The following is a 22304-nucleotide window of genomic DNA, read 5'->3' on the forward strand; positions in this document are numbered from 1 at the left end:
TGACAAAGCTTTTCTGTGGTGATGAGACCTGCTGTGCTAGAGAGATGGACATGAAACATTTACTTATTCACAGCTTCACAATGCAGTGAGGATTGACATGCAACTGAAAGGTCAAGGAGATTCTCTGAAATTAAGTTTCTTCTAGGTTAGCATACTGCTGCTATTGTTTATTTGCCTATGCCAGTGTTGCTGTCCTTGGTACCAAAGTGCATGTATCATGCATTTAGCGGTATAATTATTTAGCTTGTACTTCATTCCAGCAAGACACAACCTTGTTGTAAGGATGATATTGGTTATTTCATTGTGCAATGTAGAATCATAGGATTGTAGAGTTGGAAGGAATGCCAGGGTCATCAACCCCCTGCAATGCAGGAATCTTCTACCCAACATGAGACTCAAATCCACGATCCTGAGAGTCTCATGCTCTATTGACTGAGCTATCCCAGCTGCCTGACAGTTTAAACACAAAATGCTACATTGTACTGAATCATCACTTCCTTTGTAATATGACCAAACATTGGACTGCAGCAAAATCATTGGACCCTGCAGGTTTGTCGATCTCCAACTTGTGTATCTGGTCAATTTCCCAGAATTCTCTTGGGGAATTATTTGACTGATGGTGATTCTCTCTGCCAAAATAGGAAGCTGGCCTTCACTATTGACTTTTAAATTAAGCACCTTGGTTTACTGCAGAGCGGGCTAAAACTTGCAGGAAAAATTGTGCTGAATTAGATAGGACATGTTAGAAAGCCCATTTTTAGGCAATGAGGTGGTAGAATCAAGGATATAAATAAAAGCATATTTGTTAGGGGGAAATGTATGGATAAAATGCATTTTATAGAAATGTAGACGTCTGTCACACTCTATGATGTATGCTAGCTGTGTGTTTTTTCTGAAAAAGCCAGGTTCTCTTTGACTACCATTGAATCAATGGTGTCCCATCCAATAGAATAGTTATGGGTCGAGAATGGCTTGCTACAGTTTAGACTATGCAACTCTGATGAAGCAGTGCATACCATTTGTTGTGATGTGGTTTTTAAAATTACTTTGATAAAATTGTACCTACTTGGCAGTTTAAAAAGGCCTACTTGGCAGTTTAAAAAGGGCTTCTGTCGAAGATGTCAATGATACCAGGTTGTTTATACTTGCTTTGAGTCAATTGCACCTCAAGAACATTGGCCTCCGCTTGTATCAAAGAGAAGTGTCACATGTTTGCTTGATTCTTGCTTCTCCTGACTGATAAAGGCAAGTTGGGATTGGCTGGGGAAGTATTTGCATGAGCTTGTCAGACCTGTGTCTTTTTATGAGGGAAACTTGCTGTTTTCCCATAAGAACAGCAACTAGCTTCTTGTTTAAAATGTGTCATCTCTGCACTCTCAAAGTAACCCATATTACCCTTCCCTTTCCTGTGCATGTCTTCTGTCTAAAGTACATTTGGCTGGGATGTGGTCTCTGCCCTCAGATACCGTGTTTCCCCCTTTTTAAGACGTAGTCATAATATAAGCCATGGCAGGATTTGAAAGCTTTTGTAAAATTTAAGCCATACCCTGAAAATAAGCCATGCCGCCGCCTGCCAGCGCTGGGCATGGGAGAGAGCAGGAGACTGATCAGCCACTGCGGCATCGCGCTGCCAGAGACTCGCAGCCACTGAGGAGCTCGCGGCACTGGGGCTTGAGGGCGGCTCTCGCCTTGCCGCCCTTTCTCCCGCTCCCGGGGGAGACGCGGCTTCCATCCCCCGTTGCCAAGGAAATGGCCCAGGGGAGAGACGCCAGAGCGGAGGTGCCGCCCGGCTGTTGCCACCGCCGAAAACGGCAATGCTTAGGGCCGCCTCCTCCTCGCGCGAGATGAAGTAAGGCCCCTCGAGCGGTCCAGGGCTCGCTTCCGAATGCGCAGGGATAGGGCTGCGCCATTAAACTGCTTGCAAACTCCTTGGAAAAAAGAAACGTGTCCTGCAGAGCCCAGATCAAGGAGGTGGCCTGCGGGGTTGTCGCCGCTCAGCACCGCGCAGAGCGCCGGATTAAGGAGCCGGTCTGCAGAGTCGGCGCCCAGCAGCGCGGCGCTGGATTGGGGAGGCGGTGCTTCGTGCGGAGCTGCTGGGCACCGACCCTGCAGACCGGCTCCTCGATCCGGTGCTCTGGGCGGTGCTTCTGGGCGCCGACCCGGCAGGCCACCGGATCGAGGAGCCGGTCTGCAGGGTCGGCGCCCAGCAGCTCCGCACGAAGCACCGCCTCCCCAATCCAGCGCCGCGCTGCTGGGCACCGACTCTGCAGACCAGCTCCTTAATCCGGCGCTCTGCGCGGTGCTGAGCGGCGACAACCCCGCAGGCCACCTCCTTGATCTGGGCTCTGCAGGACACGTTTCTTTTTTCCAAGGAGTTTGCAAGCAGTTTAATGGCGCAGCCCTATCCCTGCGCATTCGGAAGCGAGCCCTGGACCGCTCGAGGGGCCTTACTTCATCTCGCGCGAGGAGGAGGCGGCCCTAAGCATTGCCGTTTTCGGCGGTGGCAACAGCCGGGCGGCCCCTCCGCTCTGGCGTCTCTCCCCTGGGCCATTTCCTTGGCAACGGGGGATGGAAGCCGTGTCTCCCCCTGGAGCGGGAGAAAGGGCGGCAAGGCGAGAGCCGCCCTCAAGCCCCAGTGCCGCGAGCTCCTCAGTGGCTGCGAGTCTCTGGCAGCGCGATGCCGCAGTGGCTGATCAGTCTCCTGCTCTCTCCGATGCCCAGTGCCAGCGCAGCTGGGCGCCAACCCGGCAGGCCGCCTCCAGCAGCAGCAACGTGGCAGAAGGAGAAGGAGGCTTGCTGCACGTCCTGAGCCCTGAGTCCGTGGGACCCAGCAGCAGCAACGTGTACAGTATTTTTTTTTTTAAAAAAAGACACCCCCCGAAAATAAGCCATAGGCTTGTTTTCTTGGGTAAAATAAATATAAGACGGTGTCTTAAAATGTGGGAAACACGGTATCCATCTGGTTTCCTCATTGCTATAATTTTATCTCTTCAGTACTTCTTTTAAATTCTGGAAGGCATTCCATTTGCTTGACATATTGTATGTCCAGCGTTATTGATGATCTGGCACCTTGACTTAGTTTTCTGTTTTAAAGTTTTGTTCTTTTCTTTTAAAAATGTAGGGGATTTTTTTGTCTGTTTTGTTTTATGGCTGCCTTGGACTTTTCCTAGAAGAGAAGCAGGATAGAAATCCATGTGTAAATATTTTTTATGCTGAATTTTATTTATTTTAAATTACTGGGTAGAGACTCTAATTTGAAAACAGACTTTCATAAATGTTGGTTTTTGTTTGAAGGAATGTGCTGAGGCTAAGATACAGGGAATTATAAAGAGACTAGATTACACTCAATTAAACTAATGGGGAAGCAGGAGAGACCTGTCTGGTGCTGAAACTACTGTAATATGGTCAGTGCATCTCGGTTTCATAGTATTTCTGTATTCTGAGCCTTTGCATCTTCATGAGGGAAATGCCAATGGCACATTTAATCTGGCCATAGGCTGGGCACAAGTTTTAGAACTTAATTCTCAGTTTTGTGCCACCTTCTTGTTGTAGACATTGTGCCAGAGACAATGTGATGTGGCCTGACAGAAAGAATCACATGGTTGTTGTTGTTGTTGTTGTTGTTGTTGTTTGTTTTGTGTTGTAATTTTTTTTGTTACCATCTGTCAACTCACTTTTAGGGTTTGCTTGTTTCAGTAAGCTCTACTATGAAGGCTGCTCAAGAGCCATTATGCATAAATTATTCTGCTGAAAGTCACTTTCTGCGGAGCCTTATTTTCTCTAGTACTGGGTTAGAGAATCTGCACACAATGTGTTAGAACCACCTGAAAAGAAGTTTTTATGTTACAAGCAGTGTGTGGGGCACTCTCATGTGGAAGCAACATTTAGTGGTTCCCACCTAGGAAATAGTACACTAGAAATCTTTATTTCTATTTTCTTCTGAAAAGGGGGAGGGAAAAGGTTCTGAAATAAATGAGACTGTTTAACAATGCAATATCTGCATTCGATTGTTCATAGATAAACAAGATACCAGACTGCTGCACTTACAAAAAATGAGATTTTTAAGGCTGTCAAATTATATCCAAGCACATATTCCATATGGAGCAGGGAACACACAAAGTCCTGGGTTTAAGTTTATATAATACCGTAGAACATGGAAAAGAAATGGTTGTAAATAGTATTGAATGATAATGGAGGCATGAAAAAAATCAATTCATTTCTTTAACGTGCTCTGCTTGCATCACAAATCTGAAGTGGACCTTTTAAATATTTATAAAAACTGTGTTGGCTATAAAAAGTATGTCAATCTAGCTTTGAAAAAAACAACAGCAGCAGTTTTTATATAAACAATTAAGCAACTACTCTGTTATATATTTTTAAACCTATTTTCTTTCCCCATGACCTCAATATTACAATGCTGATCCCTCTGATAAATGGCTGGATGAATACATTTTTAGGCATGTAATGGGAAATGGAGCAACTTGTCTGTTTTTTAGATTGATAGATAGTATAAATAAATTATCCTTAACCTCTGACAACTGCAGGTCAAAACAGACTTTGATTTTGAAGTGGATTTTAGTAAACACTCTCTGTATTCCAAGGCATTTCGAGTTTAGCTTGCAGAAGGTATAGTCTTACTAAGTATGTCTCACTGCACATTTGGATCACCTGTTTAGGTTTTTCCCGCAGGCTGTGACTAGACCAGGCATCCCCAAACTTCGGCCCTCCAGATGTTTTGGACTACAATTCCCATCTTCCCTGACCACTAGTCCTGTTAGCTAGGGATCATGGGAGTTGGGGGTGCCTGGACTAGAGATTACAGCAGTTGAGGAATTCTGGTTTTCAGTAGCAGTGGTGAATCTCCTCCTTTAATTTGTGGCCTGGTTTGCACAGGATGTTAAACCATAGTTCCTTCCCTGACCCTAACTGTGCCACATAGAGCAAGACACAAGTCAGAATCTCATACTGTAGTTTGTTTCTTCCAGACAAGCTGTGAGTTGTAAACCAAGGTTTATGCTTGTGGTTTGTTTGGAGGAACCAAACCACAAACCAGGTTCACATATCATGACAAGCCAGACAGTGGCTTGTTTGGGAGCTGTTTCCTCTCCTCCATGGTCATGTTGGGAGTTGGGAAGGGCAAATCTCTTGAATGTGTTAAACTTTAGCTTATTTTCAACCAAGGTCTTAATGTTGCATCAGAATGTAGCCAGTTTCTAGTAATACAAAACATGTGATAGGACATAACTACCCTACTAGAGTGTTGACAGGTGATCTCTAGTCAATGTGGGATAACTTTAAAATTTTTGAACCAAATCTGGGTCATCCTTTTAAATACATTCTGTACAGCTTCCTTAATTAAAGACAGTGGTGGAGTTGTTTCTCTAGTCTGCCTCTATTTTTAGTTTCTGGTTGTTTCCTTATTCTCTCTATAAAGAGACCATTATTTTTGAAAAAGGTGCATTGAGTCTAGGGGTGGAGAAGTGTAGCCCAGTTGTAACATCAGATCAGATCTCCCTGATTCAAATTGTAATCCCCCTACACAGTCATTTGCCCTTTTAAAAACACAGGGAAATCCTATCACAGATATCCTGTGTACTTTCCACAAAGCTGTACTTTTGGTATGGAAATTAGTCTCCACCTCTCTACCTTATATGTAATAGGGTAGGCACATGATGAAACGGCATGATAGTCACAGTCATGTGTTTTGCCTTTAGGCAATTCCTGCTGCAGTTCCTGCAGTTCTTTAGGCAATTCCTTGTGATATCATGAGATGTGTGATAAAATCTGTAAAGTGCTCATCCAGCAATATTTTAAAAAGGACAAGACCTACTCTATTCAACTAAAGGGTAGCAAACAGACCAGAGATCTTATTATAGTATGATCCCAATTAAATCAACCCAAAGGCTGGATTAACTGGAATGCCTTAGCCTGGAATCTTAAAGCCAGCAGTGATAATACCAGGTGTGCTTCTCTAGGGAGAGCATTCCACACGTTGTGTTTCTCACAATGTGACCTTCTGCACATCCCTTGGAAGGGGGCACTGTGAGAAGGGTCTCTAATGAATACAGGATCTAGGTAGGTTTATATGGGCAAAGATTTTCCCTGAGGCGTTGGGGTCCTGAACTGCTTAAAGCTCTATAGACCCAAACTAACAGTTTAAACTGAACCTGGAAAGCAAATGATTATTCTGCTTAACAGCTTCATACTGCGTACACAGTAAACACAAACTGCTTCTTTTTAAAGGTTCTGTTGCAAAGCATCCAAAAGAGGGCATTCCCTGGACTATATGCAATGGCTACTGGCTTATGCATATCTAGAAGTATTTGCAGCTCCCCCCCCCCCCCGGAAATGTACGTGTTCTCATTTTATGCTCTCACTACCTGGGTTGAGCTACTCATGAGAAACTGTCTACCTGCAGAAAATGCAAGTCACCATGTTTGTCCCTTGAACAAACTGGAGTTACTGTTTCCTTATTCTGTTTTAAAATGAGTCGTTGGGAGAACCAGTGCCTTTACTGTATTTGCCATCCATTGCTGTGGTCACTTCTTGTACCACACACAAGCAAAATGCTCTGTTTCTGAACAGTGGTTGTGCTGTGTTGCTCTATCTGAACTAACCCTCCAATGTTGCAAACTTTTCCATCCCTTGCATATATGATCTGAAAGGTTGGTCCTTTTGCTATACTGTAGAGTGCTTTTAAAATCACTGTGCCAATTTTTCTGGACTGGCTTTTGTGCTGTTTCTGCAGAGACATGAGGAGTGAATTTGCCCTTTTCAAAATGGCTATTTCTCGTGTTTTTATGGGAGTAGAGCAAAATTGTCTTCCCTCCCTAAAACTGGGCTTTTGATAAATTTGGATTGCTTCGCCATCTCTGTGGCTTTGTGAAAGGTTAAGTCCTCCATTAGCTTCATTATTCAATAAACCTCTTTGCCTAGAATTCCAAGCACTAGCCTTTCTCCCTAGTGCTCTTTTTTATCAGTAAATTGAGTCTTCAGCTTGTTTGTACGAGGCTCTTTACAAGTGGTTCAGGTTTCTTCAAGTTTCTGAGATCTTGGGGGAAAAAAGCAGTCCTTCTCATAAACCACATTTTCTTCTTTGAGTTGAAAAGGACATAACACTTGCCCAAAATAGCTTTGGCTGCTTTGGTGCTTGTTGTTGGAGTTTTGCAGATAGACTAAAGATGTTGGATGGGTCTGATGTTCTGAATTGGTGTAATACTTTTGTTGGGTTTTGGCATAGTCCCTATTGCGGACAGGAATGGGTGGGATGCAAGCATGATAAATATTCCACTAACCCCCATTATTCCTACTTTACTCAGGAATGTTGTAATTAGGGCTTGTTCTTATTGCAATGCTGAAAATTAAATATTCCCTTTGGGTCAGTCCCACTGTGGAAATGCCAATAACAATTGGTTTTAAAAATTCTTCAGAGTTTATTATTATTATTATTTCCCAGACAACTTCTTCCTTTCTGATAGTAGTACTTGTTAAATCCCATGGTAAACTGATCAACCGCATGCAACAAAGTGGAGGTGTGATTGCTAGAATGTAGGTGGAAGAAAACTTGGGAAAAAGCCAACAGAACACAATTTGAAAATAATCAGTATCTGCTTGGTGCAATCAGTGGTGCTGTCAGGGTACAAAAGGAAACCCCCTAAATGCAGCAGAGGTGGGTTATATTCTGAAGTAATGCTGCCACCTCAAGGGGTAAGACCCTTAAATAATGAGTCTGAAATCTCTCTAACTGCACCACTGTGTGTAGTGATGGCAGCAAAGTGTACATGCTGTATTTTTCCACATCATTGTCTGTGGAGTGTAAGTAAGTTGAGCTATTTTGGATAATACCTGGCTTTAATAGCTATTGAGCCATTATTTGTTAATGCTGATTATTCCATAGTTCACAATGGCATGTTTGTAAAACATTCCTTGGATAAATTATGTCAAATCTCTGTATTTCTGCTTGAATACAGTTTCTGTATCTAAGGCATACCTGCCAATTTCGGGACGTAAAGATCCGGGATCGGCAGCGCGCGCATGACCGGAAGTTGCGTGACGCAACTTCCGGTGGCGCTTCGCCCTTCTATGGGCACCAGAAAATGGTGGCGCCAGCGCCGGAAGTCGCTTCCGCGCATGACCGGAAACACGTAAAAGCGACTTCTGGCGCCGGCGCCGCCATTTTCTGATGCCCATAGAAGGGCAATCGCCACCGGAAGTCGCGTCACGCAACTTCTGGTCATGCGCGAAAGCGACTTCCGGCGCCGCCATTTTCTGGTGCCCATAGAAGGGCAAAGCGGCACCAGAAAAATGGCCGCCGGGCAGAAGCCGATTTAAGGGACATTACCGGGATTTTTCACTAAACGGGAGACCGCCGGGAAACGGTAAGAAAAAAGGGGTTTTCCCGGCGGAAACGGGATACTTGGCAGCTATGATCTAAGGTGTCCTGAACCTCTTGGCTGTTGGTTAGATAAGTGAGTACCTGTAACTTGGAAATATGGATCGAGTCCTTTGAGCTGAATGGCCAGCCAGTGATCTTGACCTTTAGACGTTTGCCCTTCATAGATAAATCTAACCAGACTGCTGTCAGTTGTCCCCCTCCCCCTTTAAAAAAATTAAGTAGTTTTTGGGGAAAATGTGTCCCCGTTGTTCAGTTTCAAATCTTTCCTTTCTCAAGTAAGTTGTTAAAATGAGGTGGTAGCTAACCAGATCCAGGGTCTCTTTGATAAGGCTGGCTTATCTGGGTCCACTTTAATCTAATTTCAGATCTGATTTTGAGAGGGAAACCAGAAGAAATGGGAGTGTTGGCTTGCACTTGATTTTGTAGACTTCTCAGTGGCATTTCATGATAACTTATTTGGGTTGCACCTTTGCTCTGAATAAGCTCTGTTGTGAAGTTGCTTACTTCTTGAAAATAAAAAAATTGGGTGGTGTTACCTGCATGTTTAGTTGGCTTCTATTTCAGCCTCAAATGTTACAAATGATTTTCAAGTGCATCTCCTAAGTGACAGATTGTTCCTCCTTTGATTTACAGAAGCTTGGTGGAGTCTCTACCATTGCTAATGAATATAATGAATATATTGTGATATTTTATTTGTTTATTTCTCTTTAAACTGCAACTTTTCCTCACTTCAGTGAACAAAAAGTTCAAAAGAGTATTTCTTTTTTTTTCTTTTAGCTGTTTCCGTAATGAGGTACAGTGCTTCATCATTTGGATTTGCTGTAAGTAGTCTCTTAACTGAAATGTACATTGCACAACTCCCTGGTCCTGAATGGGGTGACTGTGCCCCTGAAGGACCAGGTGCGCAACCTGGGAGTCATTTTGGACTCACAGCTGCCCATGGAGGCACAGGTTAAATCTGTGTTCCGGGCGGCTGTCTACCAGCTCCATCTGGTACACAGGCTGGGACCCTTCCTGCCCACGGACTGTCTTGCCAGAGTGGTGCATGCTCTAGTTATCTCCCACTTGGACTGCTGCAATGCGCTCTACGTGGGGCTACCTTTGAAGGTGACCCAGAAACTCCAATTAATCCAGAATGCGGCAGCTAGACTGGTGACCGGGAGTGGCCGCTGGGACCATATAACACTGGTCCAGAGAGATCTGCATTGGCTCCCAGTACATTTCCGAGCACAATTCAAAGTGTTGGTGCTGACCTTTAAAGCCCTAAATGGCCTCAGTCCTGTATACCTAAAGGAGCATCTCCACCCCCATCATTCAGCCCGGACACTGAGATCCACCACCGAGGGCATTCTGGTGGTTCCCTCATTGTGATAAGTGAGGTTACAGGGAACCAGACAGAGGGCCTTCTCGGTAGTGGCACCCTCCCTGTGGAACGCCCTCCCATCAGACATCAAGGAAATAAGCAGCTATCCTATTTTTAAAAGACATCTGAAGGCAGCCCTGTTAGGGAAGTTTCTAATATTTAATGCTGTATTGTTTTAACACTCGATTGGGAGCCGCCTAGAGTGGCTGGGGAAGCTTAGCCAGATGGGCGGGGATATAAATAATAAAATATTATTATTATTATGGTCAGATCACTATGTTTTTCCTCTACAGAGACCATGAAGATAATTGGTTCACAATGCAAGATTTTTATTTTATTTTTTATTATTGAAATGAAGTTACGCTTGTGATTTGTTGCATTTATATATCTTTTACTCAATGTGTTCAAAAGATTATCCAAAAGCATTTTTTCCAGTGTTCCCCCCAAGTAGGACCATGGGCAAAGCAGCCCCTTCTCTTCTTTCCAGCAACTGATGTTCAGAGACAAGCTGCCTCTCATTCTGGATGCAAAACGCTTCCACCATGTTTGGTATCCATATGCACCCTACCCATAAACTATCCTCTTGGGGATGCTCAAATTGTACCCAAATTAGTAAGAAGTCTACATTCACATTCCTCCTCCTCTCTACATAAATAGAATTATGCTTCTCAAGCAGGATGTAGAAAGATCAGTAAGCATTTAACAACTTATTTTGTGGTAGGGGTATCTTGCAGTAAGTAAACTGGTAGGGAACAACTGAATAAGTTCCTTTAACTTTCTTGACTGACACCATGAAGGCTGCATGCACCCTACCCATTTAAAGCACAAACCGAGAATCCTGGGAACTGCAGTTTAAGAGTTCTGGGAAATGTTTCTCTGTGAGTGAAAACCACGTTTCCCAGGATTCTTGGGGCAGGGGAATGTGCTGACCTTTAATCTGTGCTTAAAGCTCGCTTTAATCTGTGCTTATCCTTTTATTCAAATGATTTATACTAAGTTAGTCTACAGGCTTGTGGCACAATTAGCAGTGTATTGATTTAAGCATGGCTTGCCTTAATGGCTTCTGTATCTTTTCCAGTTTGATGCCACTTTGGATGTGTTGTCATCGGTGATAGTTCTGTGGCGCTACAGCAATGCAGCTGCAGTACATTCAGCGCACAGAGAATACATGTGAGTACTTGTGGTTATTTTTAGCACTTATCAAAGTCTGAGAAGATAAAGGAGAAAAAATCTGCTTCCTCTGGGCAGTTTCCCTCTTTATGTTCTCCTAGCAACATAATAGCCATACTGATATGAGCCTCCCTGCTCTTATACAGCTGACTACAAAGTCTTCTTTATTTTAACCTTTTTATCCTGCCTTTCACGAGTTTCTAGGTGGTGTACACAAATAGGTACACAAAGCATTGAAATTACAGTACCAAAAATGCATCTGATAACCCAGGGCAGGATTAATAACCCACTGGAATTAAGTATCTGTAACAACCTAGGAGCATAAATACGTTTTCGGTAAGCTCAACTCAAGGGTTGTGTGCCATTCCATAGAGAGGCTGTAGATGTTAAACAGCATGGGGGATACAATTGAATTCTGTGGATCCATGGAAGGTGTTTTTTTTTAAAGGGGTGGTCTTACCACTGTCTCCTTGAGCAGGCAGGGAACACCCCCTCTCACCAGGAGTTGTTAATCACCTCCCTGGCCCAGAAGCTTGTTTTTATAAGCAGTGCGAGTGCAAGAGCGAGTGCAAGAGTGCAAGTGGTTACCTAGACTGAATCAAACACCTTCCAGATGTCCTCAAGCCTTATTAACTGAAACTCTTTCAACACAACATGCCTAGACAGTGCTCTGGACACCTTTTGATGCTCATAACGGTGGAGACAAGGTCCTGGCAGAGGCAAGCAATTTTATCCTCAAGATGCTTTGCAAAAAAGTTTCAGCAAGCTACTATCAGTTCCACCATCTCATTTGGGCCAGACTGTAAAAGGCCCCAAACTACCTGGGAAAGCTCTGAGGGGCGGCACAATGAGGTTGCAATGGAGGCAGAAAAATAGGTCTCCCTTGTTGCCTTTACTGCCCACTGCCCATTCATCTATGTTCAAGTCATTTCCTGGTGTGTTTCATTGCCCAAAGCTCTGGTGTATAGCAAGGAGTCAAGTGGGCTCCAAAAGAGCGAGCTCAGGGACTACCAGGTCAATGACTTGTGTTATTTGCATATTTCATAAATCTGCCAGGGCTTCAACAGGAGTGCCAGTCATATTGGCTCTAACTCCCTGCCAGCCACCTGGAAGCCAATTGAATCCATCAGAATCTAAGGGCAGATCATCCTAATAGGTCCCTCACCTCTGCCAGAGGGGAAAAGGTGCCGAAAGCTTAAAACTCAGCAGGAGGTGATCCAACCATGACAAGGGACTGATGTCAATATCTCCCACTTTCCAATAACCCTCTTCCTGCCCAAGAAAGAAAACGGAGGCCAGAGTCTCTCCTGCCACATGTTGGCACAGCCCCATGACTTATGTTTTCATTGCTGTAGTGCTGTGAGAGTCTAATGACAACTTAAGCACCAAATACAGTACTTTTTATAAAAAAAAAACCAGAGTGCAGAACTAATTAATACTGTTAAATCAGTCTATAACCAAGAGCCTTGTGACACCTTGAAGATTAACACACCTATTATAGCATAAACATTTTGGATCACAGTCCACTTCATCACATGTGCAGTGGGCTTGAGTCCATTAAAACTTATACCATAACAAATTTATTACTCTTTAAGGAGTCGCAAGACTCTTTGTTATTTGTTATTTTTGTTATGATAAATGAATTTTTACTGCTATTTGAAAACTCATCTAAATCCCTGTCACGTATTAAATTAACTTACAGTACTCTGATAAACACAAAGAAGCATTCAGGATACCGAAAAACAGATGATTATACAGTATGTACAAGCATGATGACCAGCTGTTCACCGCCTTTTCCTTAATGTTGTTTACTCTAACCAAGGACATAGTAATAGAATTTTTAAAGCATGAGAACTGCACATGGGGTGAAGATATTTTCTTGTCTACTTGATCATTGACATTAACCAACAATTTTCAGTTTGTTTTGTAAGAAATAAAGACAAATGCAGCACGGATATTAAATCATCAATTATATTTCACAATAGTTGGTGCTTCCAAATGAAAGATGGGCTACTTGTGCTATAGAACCTTCATGGAGGCTTACTGGTTGTTAAGCCAAAAAGATATACTGTACAAAGTGTGCAAATATTTTGTAAAGGGTCTTAAAATGTATTAACTCCCTAGGTTAAAACCCTAATGGACATGAGCAAGACATTGGTTCCAGTCTGAGAGCCTTTTGCTGCTGTAAGTGAGGATGGGCACAGTGTTATACAAGTGGTCCACAAGGTGTCTCTTTCATGGGTGAGGAAGATGGTCACTCTTCTTCCTTTAGCTCTATGTACTTTTCAGGGGGGGGGGGGAGAGACAATTGCCCTCACCACCTCATGACCATGGTGCAGTGTGTCAGGGGCAGGGCTGAGGCTTCATGGGCACCAGGGGAAGACCTCAGGGGTATTATTGATCCCACAGGCACCTTATAGCACACACTTACTGGTGAGCAAGTCACTTTGGACTCAGTAGGACTTCTGAGTAGCTACACATAGGATTGTGTTGGTAAAATGATTGTTGAGCTAGAAATATGCAGTTGTTCCCTCAACTCTGAGGTATAGTTTTACCTTCCTTTTTAACAAGTAAACTCCTGATTAACTTTTTATAACCACAGAAATTGTACCTGGACCTGTCTTATCCTGATTTTGGTGGTGGCCCGGAGTACTTTTGCTCAGCTGAATAATCTTCTTACAGTCTTTAAATTTGTTTCACCCTTAGCTTGAAGGTTAGATTCCTGGGGTACACACAATAATGCCTCCCAAAGATGTTGAACATTTCACGGTGAACATAAATCAAAGATACAATGCAGTCAAAGGGTTCAGCAATCTAAAATCCCATTGACCTCAATGGAAATGTGAAGCACATGCTTAATTGTCGCACGAGAATTTGGACATACTATTTTAGCTATTGCTTTGTAATAACAATAAAACATTTGGTTGGGTTTTTTTTTATAAAAAGGTCTTATGTTAGAAGAAAACGAGGTCTGTTTTTCTGGCAGCTTTGACAGCCAAGCTGTAAGATAAGCACAAGCTAACAAAGTCGACTAGCTAGTTATTTGACTGATATTGACAATCTTGTTTTTATTTAGCATAATGTCATCACAGTTCAGTGAATATCCTAATTAACTATGTGGAGAGCTGCTAAAATTGGTTTCAACTCCATGTGAAAGATATCTTGCTATGCAGAATGCACTAAAGGAGGGAGGCAGCATAATATCTATATACTGGCAAGTTTAAGTGAAAACATTTGTACAGATTGTATTTGCATGCTTCACTAATTTTTACTTAATGCTTAATTCTGTTGCCACACCTCTGCTGCTCTCAGCAGATTGAACTGAGAGTAGTAATTACCAAGGGCTTTGTTATATACCCATTTAGACATATTGTTACTACATTCCGTTTGCTGGAAAGTCAGCGGGATTATAATTAGACAGGGAGATATCCCACATTGGATATTTTACAGAAGCTAAATTATATAAACCACATTTTGCTCTTCAGTTAGAGAGAGAGAGATGTACTGTAAAATAGCAGTTGCAACTAAACATTGCTGAATATTCTTACAGGGAACAGTGGAGTGGTTAACAATTTTCAGAGGGATGACTCGAAACAGAAAAGCCTTTGAGATTGCAAAGCCTGAGGGCTAGCCTCACAAAGAGATGCAGACAACTTCACATGCTGTTACAGAGCCATTCTTTTCCAGTACCAGTAGATGGTGATCATGACATCACAGCTCTGCTTGTAGGCTGAAGGAATCATCTGAAAGAGAATGGGATGCTACCACCACATGGGCATAAACACACATTTAGGGTTCTATTCACTCAAAACAGAACAAAAAGCAACATCCTATACATCCCTAATCCGGAGATGGGGAACTGTGGTCCTCCAGATGTTGCTGGACTGTTAACTCCTATCATTCTGGACTATAGGCAATGCTGGTTGGGGCTGATGGGGGCCATAGGCTCCCTACCCCAGCCCTAGTTTTGATGACTCACCTAGACATTTGCCTACTTGAATAATTACTTTGAAGATACTAGTTTTGTTTTTGACATTGGGCCACTTCAGATTTATAGAAAAGGCAAAACATTGTTTATCTACTACAGTGGCCATAGTTATGTGTTGATGGGAGCTGCATGCTTAAAGAGGCAAGACAAATGCCACTCAAAAATTGTGGCTAGCTGAAATTCCTGGTGCTTCTTACTAATGTATTTTCAGACATGCGGTTTCCTTCCACACCTTTGTTAAATTGTAGTAGAGATGCATAGCTTATCTTACCAACAATTAACTGTTTTCTCTTTCATGAATTCCCCCCCCCCCCACACACACACACATTTGGTAATTTTAAAGCAATTTTTTTTTATTCAAGTGGAGTCAGTCGGTGAAAAACGAGTTTCATGAGCGTATTGCCATTATATATTATTTACAGGCCACTTTATCTTAATTTTGAGCAATAAGGAGGAGATACTTATGGCCTCATTTTGGATTTTTAGGAACTTCTTCAGCAATTTCGTATTGCTATTTGAATAATGCTCAGCACAAACCATTAAGTAGCGGCAGGTTGCCTTTCCCCCAAAAAGTTGTTAAGCATTGAGGTTGTCCTTTTTTGTGTATCTTGACTTCCTACTGAACCCACAAGAAAGAAGGGCATTTTCGTTGGCCAGGTTCAACGTAAATCCATCGAACCTCCTGTGGGGAAGATTCTCGGGCAGGGCGAAGGACGAGAGGTTCTGTCTGTGTCATGACCCTCAGGTGGAAAGCCTTCTACATATGGTTTTTCATTGTAATCTTTACGTCGACCTTCGTCAACAATTCCTGGACCGGCTCGGCATCCCCAGAAGGAGACCAGAGCAGGAAATCTTACAATTCCTTTTGCTGGGGAAGGACCAGGTCCTCATCAAGATGGTGGCTCAATATCTTAATTTACTATTTTCTCGTCGTTGTACTCTGCAGTCGTCTGAATTATTAGAAGCCCCATTGTGAGAGCGGATAGCGGATATTCCCTTCTCTCTCTTAACACAGTGTTTGCCACAGTGACAGTTTTAATCTCTTATTATTTTGTCTGTGAGTTTGTTTGATGCCAATAAAGGTTTTACTTACTTACTATTGCCATTATATATTATTTACAGGCCACTTTATCTTAATTTTGAGCAATAAGGAGGAGATACTTACGGCCTCATTTTGGATTTTTAGGAACTTCTTCAGCAATTTCGTATTGCTATTTGAATAATGCTCAGCACAAACCATTAAGTAGCGGCAGGTTGCCTTTCCCCCCAAAAGTTGTTAAGCATTGAGGTTGTCCTTTTTTGTGTATCAGGGGAAAAACATTTCACCACAACCTATTTAAACCTGCTGGTACTGCTCCCTATCACTTCCCACATGTAGTTTCTAAGTGGTTGTATCTCAAAGGTCAGGCAGCTCTATTCCTAGGTCTCATGAACTGGAAGCATTTTTTCCACACTACCGAAGGAAGCTTCCTTAAAAATACCCATGCTCACCTGTAGGCTCTGTTCCAACTCAAGTCATGCTCACCTGTAGGCTCTGTTCCAACTCAACCAATTGCTGCAAAACACATACTATGTGCCTCCCCAGTAAGTCATGGAATAGGGAATTATACATTGTATATTGAGCAGTAATAGAGGGGATCCTTGAAAAATGAGCTATTTTCCATTGCCTTTACCTAATTTTCAAGCATCTCCCTTACATCACAGGTCACATTGTTTAGGTTACCAGACCCTAGAGAGGCTGTGTGTGTGTGTGTGTGTGTTGTGTAGGTGAAGAGGGGCTGGGAAAGTTAACTTGCACCCCAGATGTATTCCACAGGCTTTTCTCTAGGTATAGCCCTTTATAATTTTATTAAAAAATGTTGTTTTCTCCTTCTTACGTACCTCTTTGGGTGATTTTCTAGTTTTATTAGGTTATCGTTTGCTAGCACTAGAACAGTCTAGTGTACAATAAAGCATTCTAGCTGCAGTGCAGAGAGATATCAGCACACTTAGAAGTGCCTAAGCCATTAAGATATTCTAGTATAGGTATAAAGACAGGCGCACTCATGAATTTTGCATGACCGCAGAATTTCGCAGCAAGTATATTAAAAAAGATGCTGCCCTAGCTAAATATGATGAATGAATGATAAATCATTCAAAAGATAATAGCGCTTGTCTCCCTTTTTGTTCGAATTTTCACCCTATCTGAGGTGTCAATATTCTGCTAAATATAAACTGATAGCTGTTGTCTGTGGCAGCTGCCACAGAATTATTATTATTTCAATAATACTGAAACATAAATTTCCATTTTAGCCATAGTTTCCAGTACATTTTATCCCATTTGATGTGGACACAAGCTTCCGATTTTTGATGTAATAAGCTATTCAAATTTTGATTCCTTGTATGTTTCCTCTCTGCTGGGTAGAAAAGGAGGCAACAAATTTAGGTTATAGAGTAAAACCCTTATTTTAAGCCTCCCCTTTTTGTGTGCAAATGGTAAGCCACATATGTGAAATATCATTTCCTCAAGGTCTACTGCAACGTCTGCCTTGGGGAAGCTACATTTCCACAGGCTGTTTGTGGCCTGAAAAAAGGCATGGGAGGGGAAGATGGAGAGGCCTTTCCTTTTGTGTCTGCTGCTATTGGCAGAACAATGTTGCTACCTGCAGAAATTCTTCCCTTCCCCGTTTGCTGCCACCACTGGAGAACTGCCACCCAAGAAAGTGGGGTAGAGAAGAAAGTGGGTTGAAGAATCAGTGGATGGGTGTTGGTAGAAAGGAAGGGGTTTGGGAGCTCTCAGTGGTGTGGACAGATAATTTCTGAATTAAGATTGGCTCAGTAATGATCAGAACCAGTTAGATTTCCTAAAAAAATTTTTTGCACCTGTTCCTGTCTGCATCAGTGAGATTTGGCTTTGTGAAACAAATGGAAACAAGCTGGTTTGGGCTGGGAGTTGATGCAGAAGCAGAGGTTGGGACAAGTGCTAAGGATACATTTTGGTATAGACACACTCTTGAGTGCATGAGCTTTGCCAAGGGTCCAGCAGTCCCGTGATTGCCTGTGCCATCTCTGCTACAGGTAGAGGATGTTACCTTACGCAAGTTTATTTTGGATGTCTGCCTTCACAAAGTGCTGAATATATATTTATCCTAAGATCAGTGAAGGTTTGTCCTCATTTCTCCAGTGACGGGATTCTGTAGTCTTGCTGTAACATCATTGAGAAAATCCTGTCTGATTTTGCAGTGATCTATGCAGCCAATCTTCCTTCCTGCTCTTACAGTTGTTCCTGGGAGAGCAACAGAGCTTTAGCATCTTGGAATCGCCAGCAAATGTGCTCTAGCATAAGGCCCCATGTCTTCATTTCTGAATATGGTATGCCACAAAATGTTGTGACGATGTCACAACTTGAGCTTGCATTTCTTAAGCTTGGCAGAACCCTGCTGACTCCTTTGCAGCCTCTTTAATGAGTTTGATGTAAATTTTGCATGTTCTGCCAAACCTCCAGATTGGCTAATGTCTACAGGGTAAAAAATAGTAGCGCACTGCTGTGCTAATTATAACAGCCTCAGACTGTGCTCCCAATAGGTGACAAGACACTGAATGCCAGATGAGAATCGTTGCGTCTTTATTTCTTATTATAAAGAAAACAGATGCTGGTTACAAAAGGAATTATCATACAGCATCATTTATCAGAATAGTCTGGGAGATGTTCAAAACACTGTGGTTACCAGGAGTTCTGTTTACGTAGGATTTGTTTGAGATAGAGAACTCCCTAAAAATGACTTCCATTAGCAGTGCAGCACAGTTTCAACTTGAAATTGCAGTTTAGAAACCTCTGCATAGGTTTCTATCTTATTTACACAGTATCATTTAAACTTATAAACACTGAGAAATACAACAGGAAAATTGCTAAAGGCTTCCTAGAAAGTTTGTACACATTTACCTTGTCAAACTGCCCCTCCCCAGCCTCCCAGCTCCTGGACCATGAGGCCTGAGGATATTCAGACTCTGGTAGCTTACTAGTTGATAGGGCATGTATCATATGACTGCAAAATGTCTAATTCAGACCTTGGAGTTCCTAACAGTGATTCTCTTTTCCGTTCTTGTGTTTAAAAGGATGCATTTTAAACATTTAAACATTTTAAACATTGTGTTTAAAAGGATGCATTTTAACAGCCCCTGGCTGTTGCATGGGGCCAGGCTGTTCTTCTCCTTTGCAGTGATGATTTTTCCTCAAGATTGCAGTGATGTTTTCTCCCTTTGCAGTGATAATTTTTCATGGAATGTAGGAGGAGCAGTTTCCCAGTGGCCTTTGGTTTCCTGTCCAATGGCAAAGAGCAGTGTGCTTCTCTTCATTCAGTAAAGCAGCCTCTAGGACTTCAGTAGACATTCATTCTCTGAACATTATGTTCATTGTAGAATCCTGTGTGCCATCAATCGATAGGCCACAAAGCTCCAAATGACTTACAAATATTTCTTCCTTTCTACAGTGCCTGTGTCATCTTGGGTGTGATATTTCTCCTGTCTTCCCTATGTATAGTGATCAAAGCCATCCACGACCTTGCAATTAAATTGCTTCCAGAAGTGGTAAGACCTTTTATATTATCTTTTTAAAATGAAAAACTTAAAATCTAGCCTTAGAATAGTATGGTATTGGAGGCACATGCCTATGTCCACTTATAGCTTGGTCCCTGTATAATTCAACAGAACTGCATGAAAATATTCTATCTTAATGTATGTATTTGACCATTAACTAATATTTATCTTTTTTGAGCTCCAAATATGGTTTTTCTTTGCAATAATAGCTAAAATCTATTCACTTCTAGAAATCAAAAATTCCACTGTATTTCACACTTTAAACCAGTGTCTTTTCTGTTCTAATCATTCCTAGGTCCATTGTCTAAAGCAGTGTTTCCCAAACTTGGGTCTCCAGCTGTTTTTGGACTACAACTCCCATCATCCCTAGTTAGCAAGACCAGTGGTCAGGAATGATGGGAATTGTAGTCCAAAAGCAGCTGGAGACCCAAGTTTGGGAAACACTGCTTTAGACAATGGACCTAGGAATGATTAGAACAGAAAAGAGGAGGCTGTGGCCCTTCAGATTACATCTCCCTTAAACTCTGGCAATTGGTCATGTTGGCCAGGTCTGAAGGACGTTGTAGAGTCCAACAACATCTGGAGAGATATAGCTTTAATTCAAAGATAGAGAATCTAGGGAAGCTTTAAGAAGAAGGTAGAATGGGTTGGATTCAGATTTACTTACATTTCTAAACTGTAAATTTATGTTCCATAACTTGCTGCAGCCGAGAAACCATATGTCAACTTGAGGCTACAGGCACATTGTTGCTTTGCAAAACGGGTGACCTTGTATACAGGCTGTAAAAGTGAACATTGAACAATATTCACAAACACTCATGGAAGAACACTCATGCTGCATGTCTGGAAGTTGTCAAAATTATGCAAATCACATGTGCTGGAAAAGCACAACATATTGGTGCTGTATCCAACTTACTATATGTGTGAAAGGAGTAATACAGTACTGTAAATAGAAACCAGAAAGTGCTATGATTTTAAAGTAATATGGCAACCATCCTGCTGCCTTCTTTCCCTCATACCCTTTTCTGGCCTGCAATGGAGATCAAAACCATCTTCTGTAAAATAACCGGACATTTGTTCTATATAAAAGAGGACAGATGGACATGATAGCACAGGCTTCTATATGGATAATACATGGAGATGCACATATATTAACGGGTTACTAATATGTTTGGATGTTTTCCACATGCAGCTGGATTTTGTGTATAATTTGGATTAAAGAGCCACCTCTTATGTGTGAATTGGGTTACTGGAAAAATAATAATTCACGCCTACATCCCTAAAGGCTTGAAGCAGTTTAAAGTGAAAGTTTAGAGTCTTCAAAATAGTATTTTGTGCTAGAGTTCAGATTGCATTTACGTAAGTGTGGAATTTTACCCAGCAATGTCTGAAAATGAACCCCATGTAGTGCATTGTAACCCATTTAAATTGACACAAAGCAGCATATTTTCCAGAGACTTTTAGAAATGTTAATTTATTTGAAAATGTAAGATTTCATGAATTAAGTTTCTTTTCAGAATAGGCTTTCCTAGCTTGGTGTAAAATTTAAGCAGCATGACTCTGATTTTGAGTCATGCGGTTGTGGAACAACGCTTTTCCACTAGAAAATGTTGCCATTCCTTAAATGTTAAGAAAGATAACATTTAACTCTTGGTTTGGAGCAATATAATTTACATAGCAGATTAAAACATTTTCTATCAAAGAACGGGACAAGTATAAGTTTTTTTTATGCTGGGCTTCTAGACTGCATTTGTTTCTGGGCCTTTTAAGGAGTTAATGTTTCTCTTCCCCCTTTCTTTAAGGACTTTAGAGTGGAGTGTTTCAGTCTTATAGCAACCTAGTGAGGTAGTTTCAGACTGAAAGATGGAAACTTGGTCAAAGCCACTTGACCATATGCTGTAGATATGGATTATATTGACTAATCACTCAATATGATGTGTAGTTCAGAATCAATTTTGGAAGCTGCTGCTGTATGGCAGTAGCTCACATAGATTTTCTATTTATCAAGGGGCACACTTTTTCACCAGGGCCAGCCCTATCATTAGTAAGGGTGAGGTGGCTGCCTCAGGTGGCATAATTAAGAATGCCAACAGATGCTTGTGTCTCTGGGTATACGCAGGGTGCACAAATATGCTAGAAGGCAGCATTTGTGTTAGCTTCTGTGCATGGAATGGCGGAGGCACCCTTTTGTCTTTTACCTCAAGTTTTTCAGATTGCCGCAGCTTAGAAAGTCCTCTTGTGAAGCTGTGGTGCATCTTTTCGGTTCCTAGCCAGAGAGGCCTGAGTTGCATGGAAGGCCTGGGAAGTAGCAGACTGCATAAATGTTTCATTCTGGGCTTCCTGGGGCCATTTTGGCATTATTTCAGTTTCAGAGTCAGGTCTTGTACCAGCAACCTGCATCTGCAAATGCTCCCATGATGCAAAGGTAACATTTTAAGTTTTCCTTACACCTTCATTTACTTACAGCTCATTGGCTGGAAGCCTTGTATGAACTTGAATGAGGTTTCTTTCCCCACGGTTCAGGATGGGTTGTTGATGACCTGTAGACAGCACTCTGAGATAACCTTGTTATCTCAGATAGATTGATTTGACTCTGCTTGCTGCAACTCTTGTCGTCGTATCTTATATTCCTGTGGCCTGCTACTGCCCTCTGTTGCAAATTGAATCATCCCAAAAAATCATTTCAGCTTTGCAATTGTGTTGGTAGTGGCATCACTCTGATAACTGGAAAAATGCTGTCCGTGGGCTCTTTACTATAGTGAGCAAGTAAAAGCTAGTCAAGCCCCTAACAAGCGCACTTGGGGCTAATTCTG

General features: G+C 42.1%; 1 protein-coding gene across 1 annotated transcript in view; it reads left to right on the plus strand.

The window, feature by feature from the left end:
- TMEM163 (transmembrane protein 163) overlaps positions 1-22304 on the plus strand; it is a 79194-nt gene that overhangs the window by 42774 nt on the left and 14116 nt on the right. Inside the window, exons 3-5 of the mRNA XM_035130432.3 lie at positions 9173-9216; positions 10837-10928; positions 19386-19482. Coding sequence (XP_034986323.1) covers positions 9173-9216; positions 10837-10928; positions 19386-19482 — 233 coding nt within the window. The remainder of the gene's footprint in view (positions 1-9172; positions 9217-10836; positions 10929-19385; positions 19483-22304) is intronic.

The sequence above is a fragment of the Zootoca vivipara genome, chromosome 1, assembly GCF_965207765.1.
Source record: "Zootoca vivipara chromosome 1, rZooViv2.hap1.1, whole genome shotgun sequence".
NCBI lineage: Eukaryota > Metazoa > Chordata > Lepidosauria > Squamata > Lacertidae > Zootoca > Zootoca vivipara.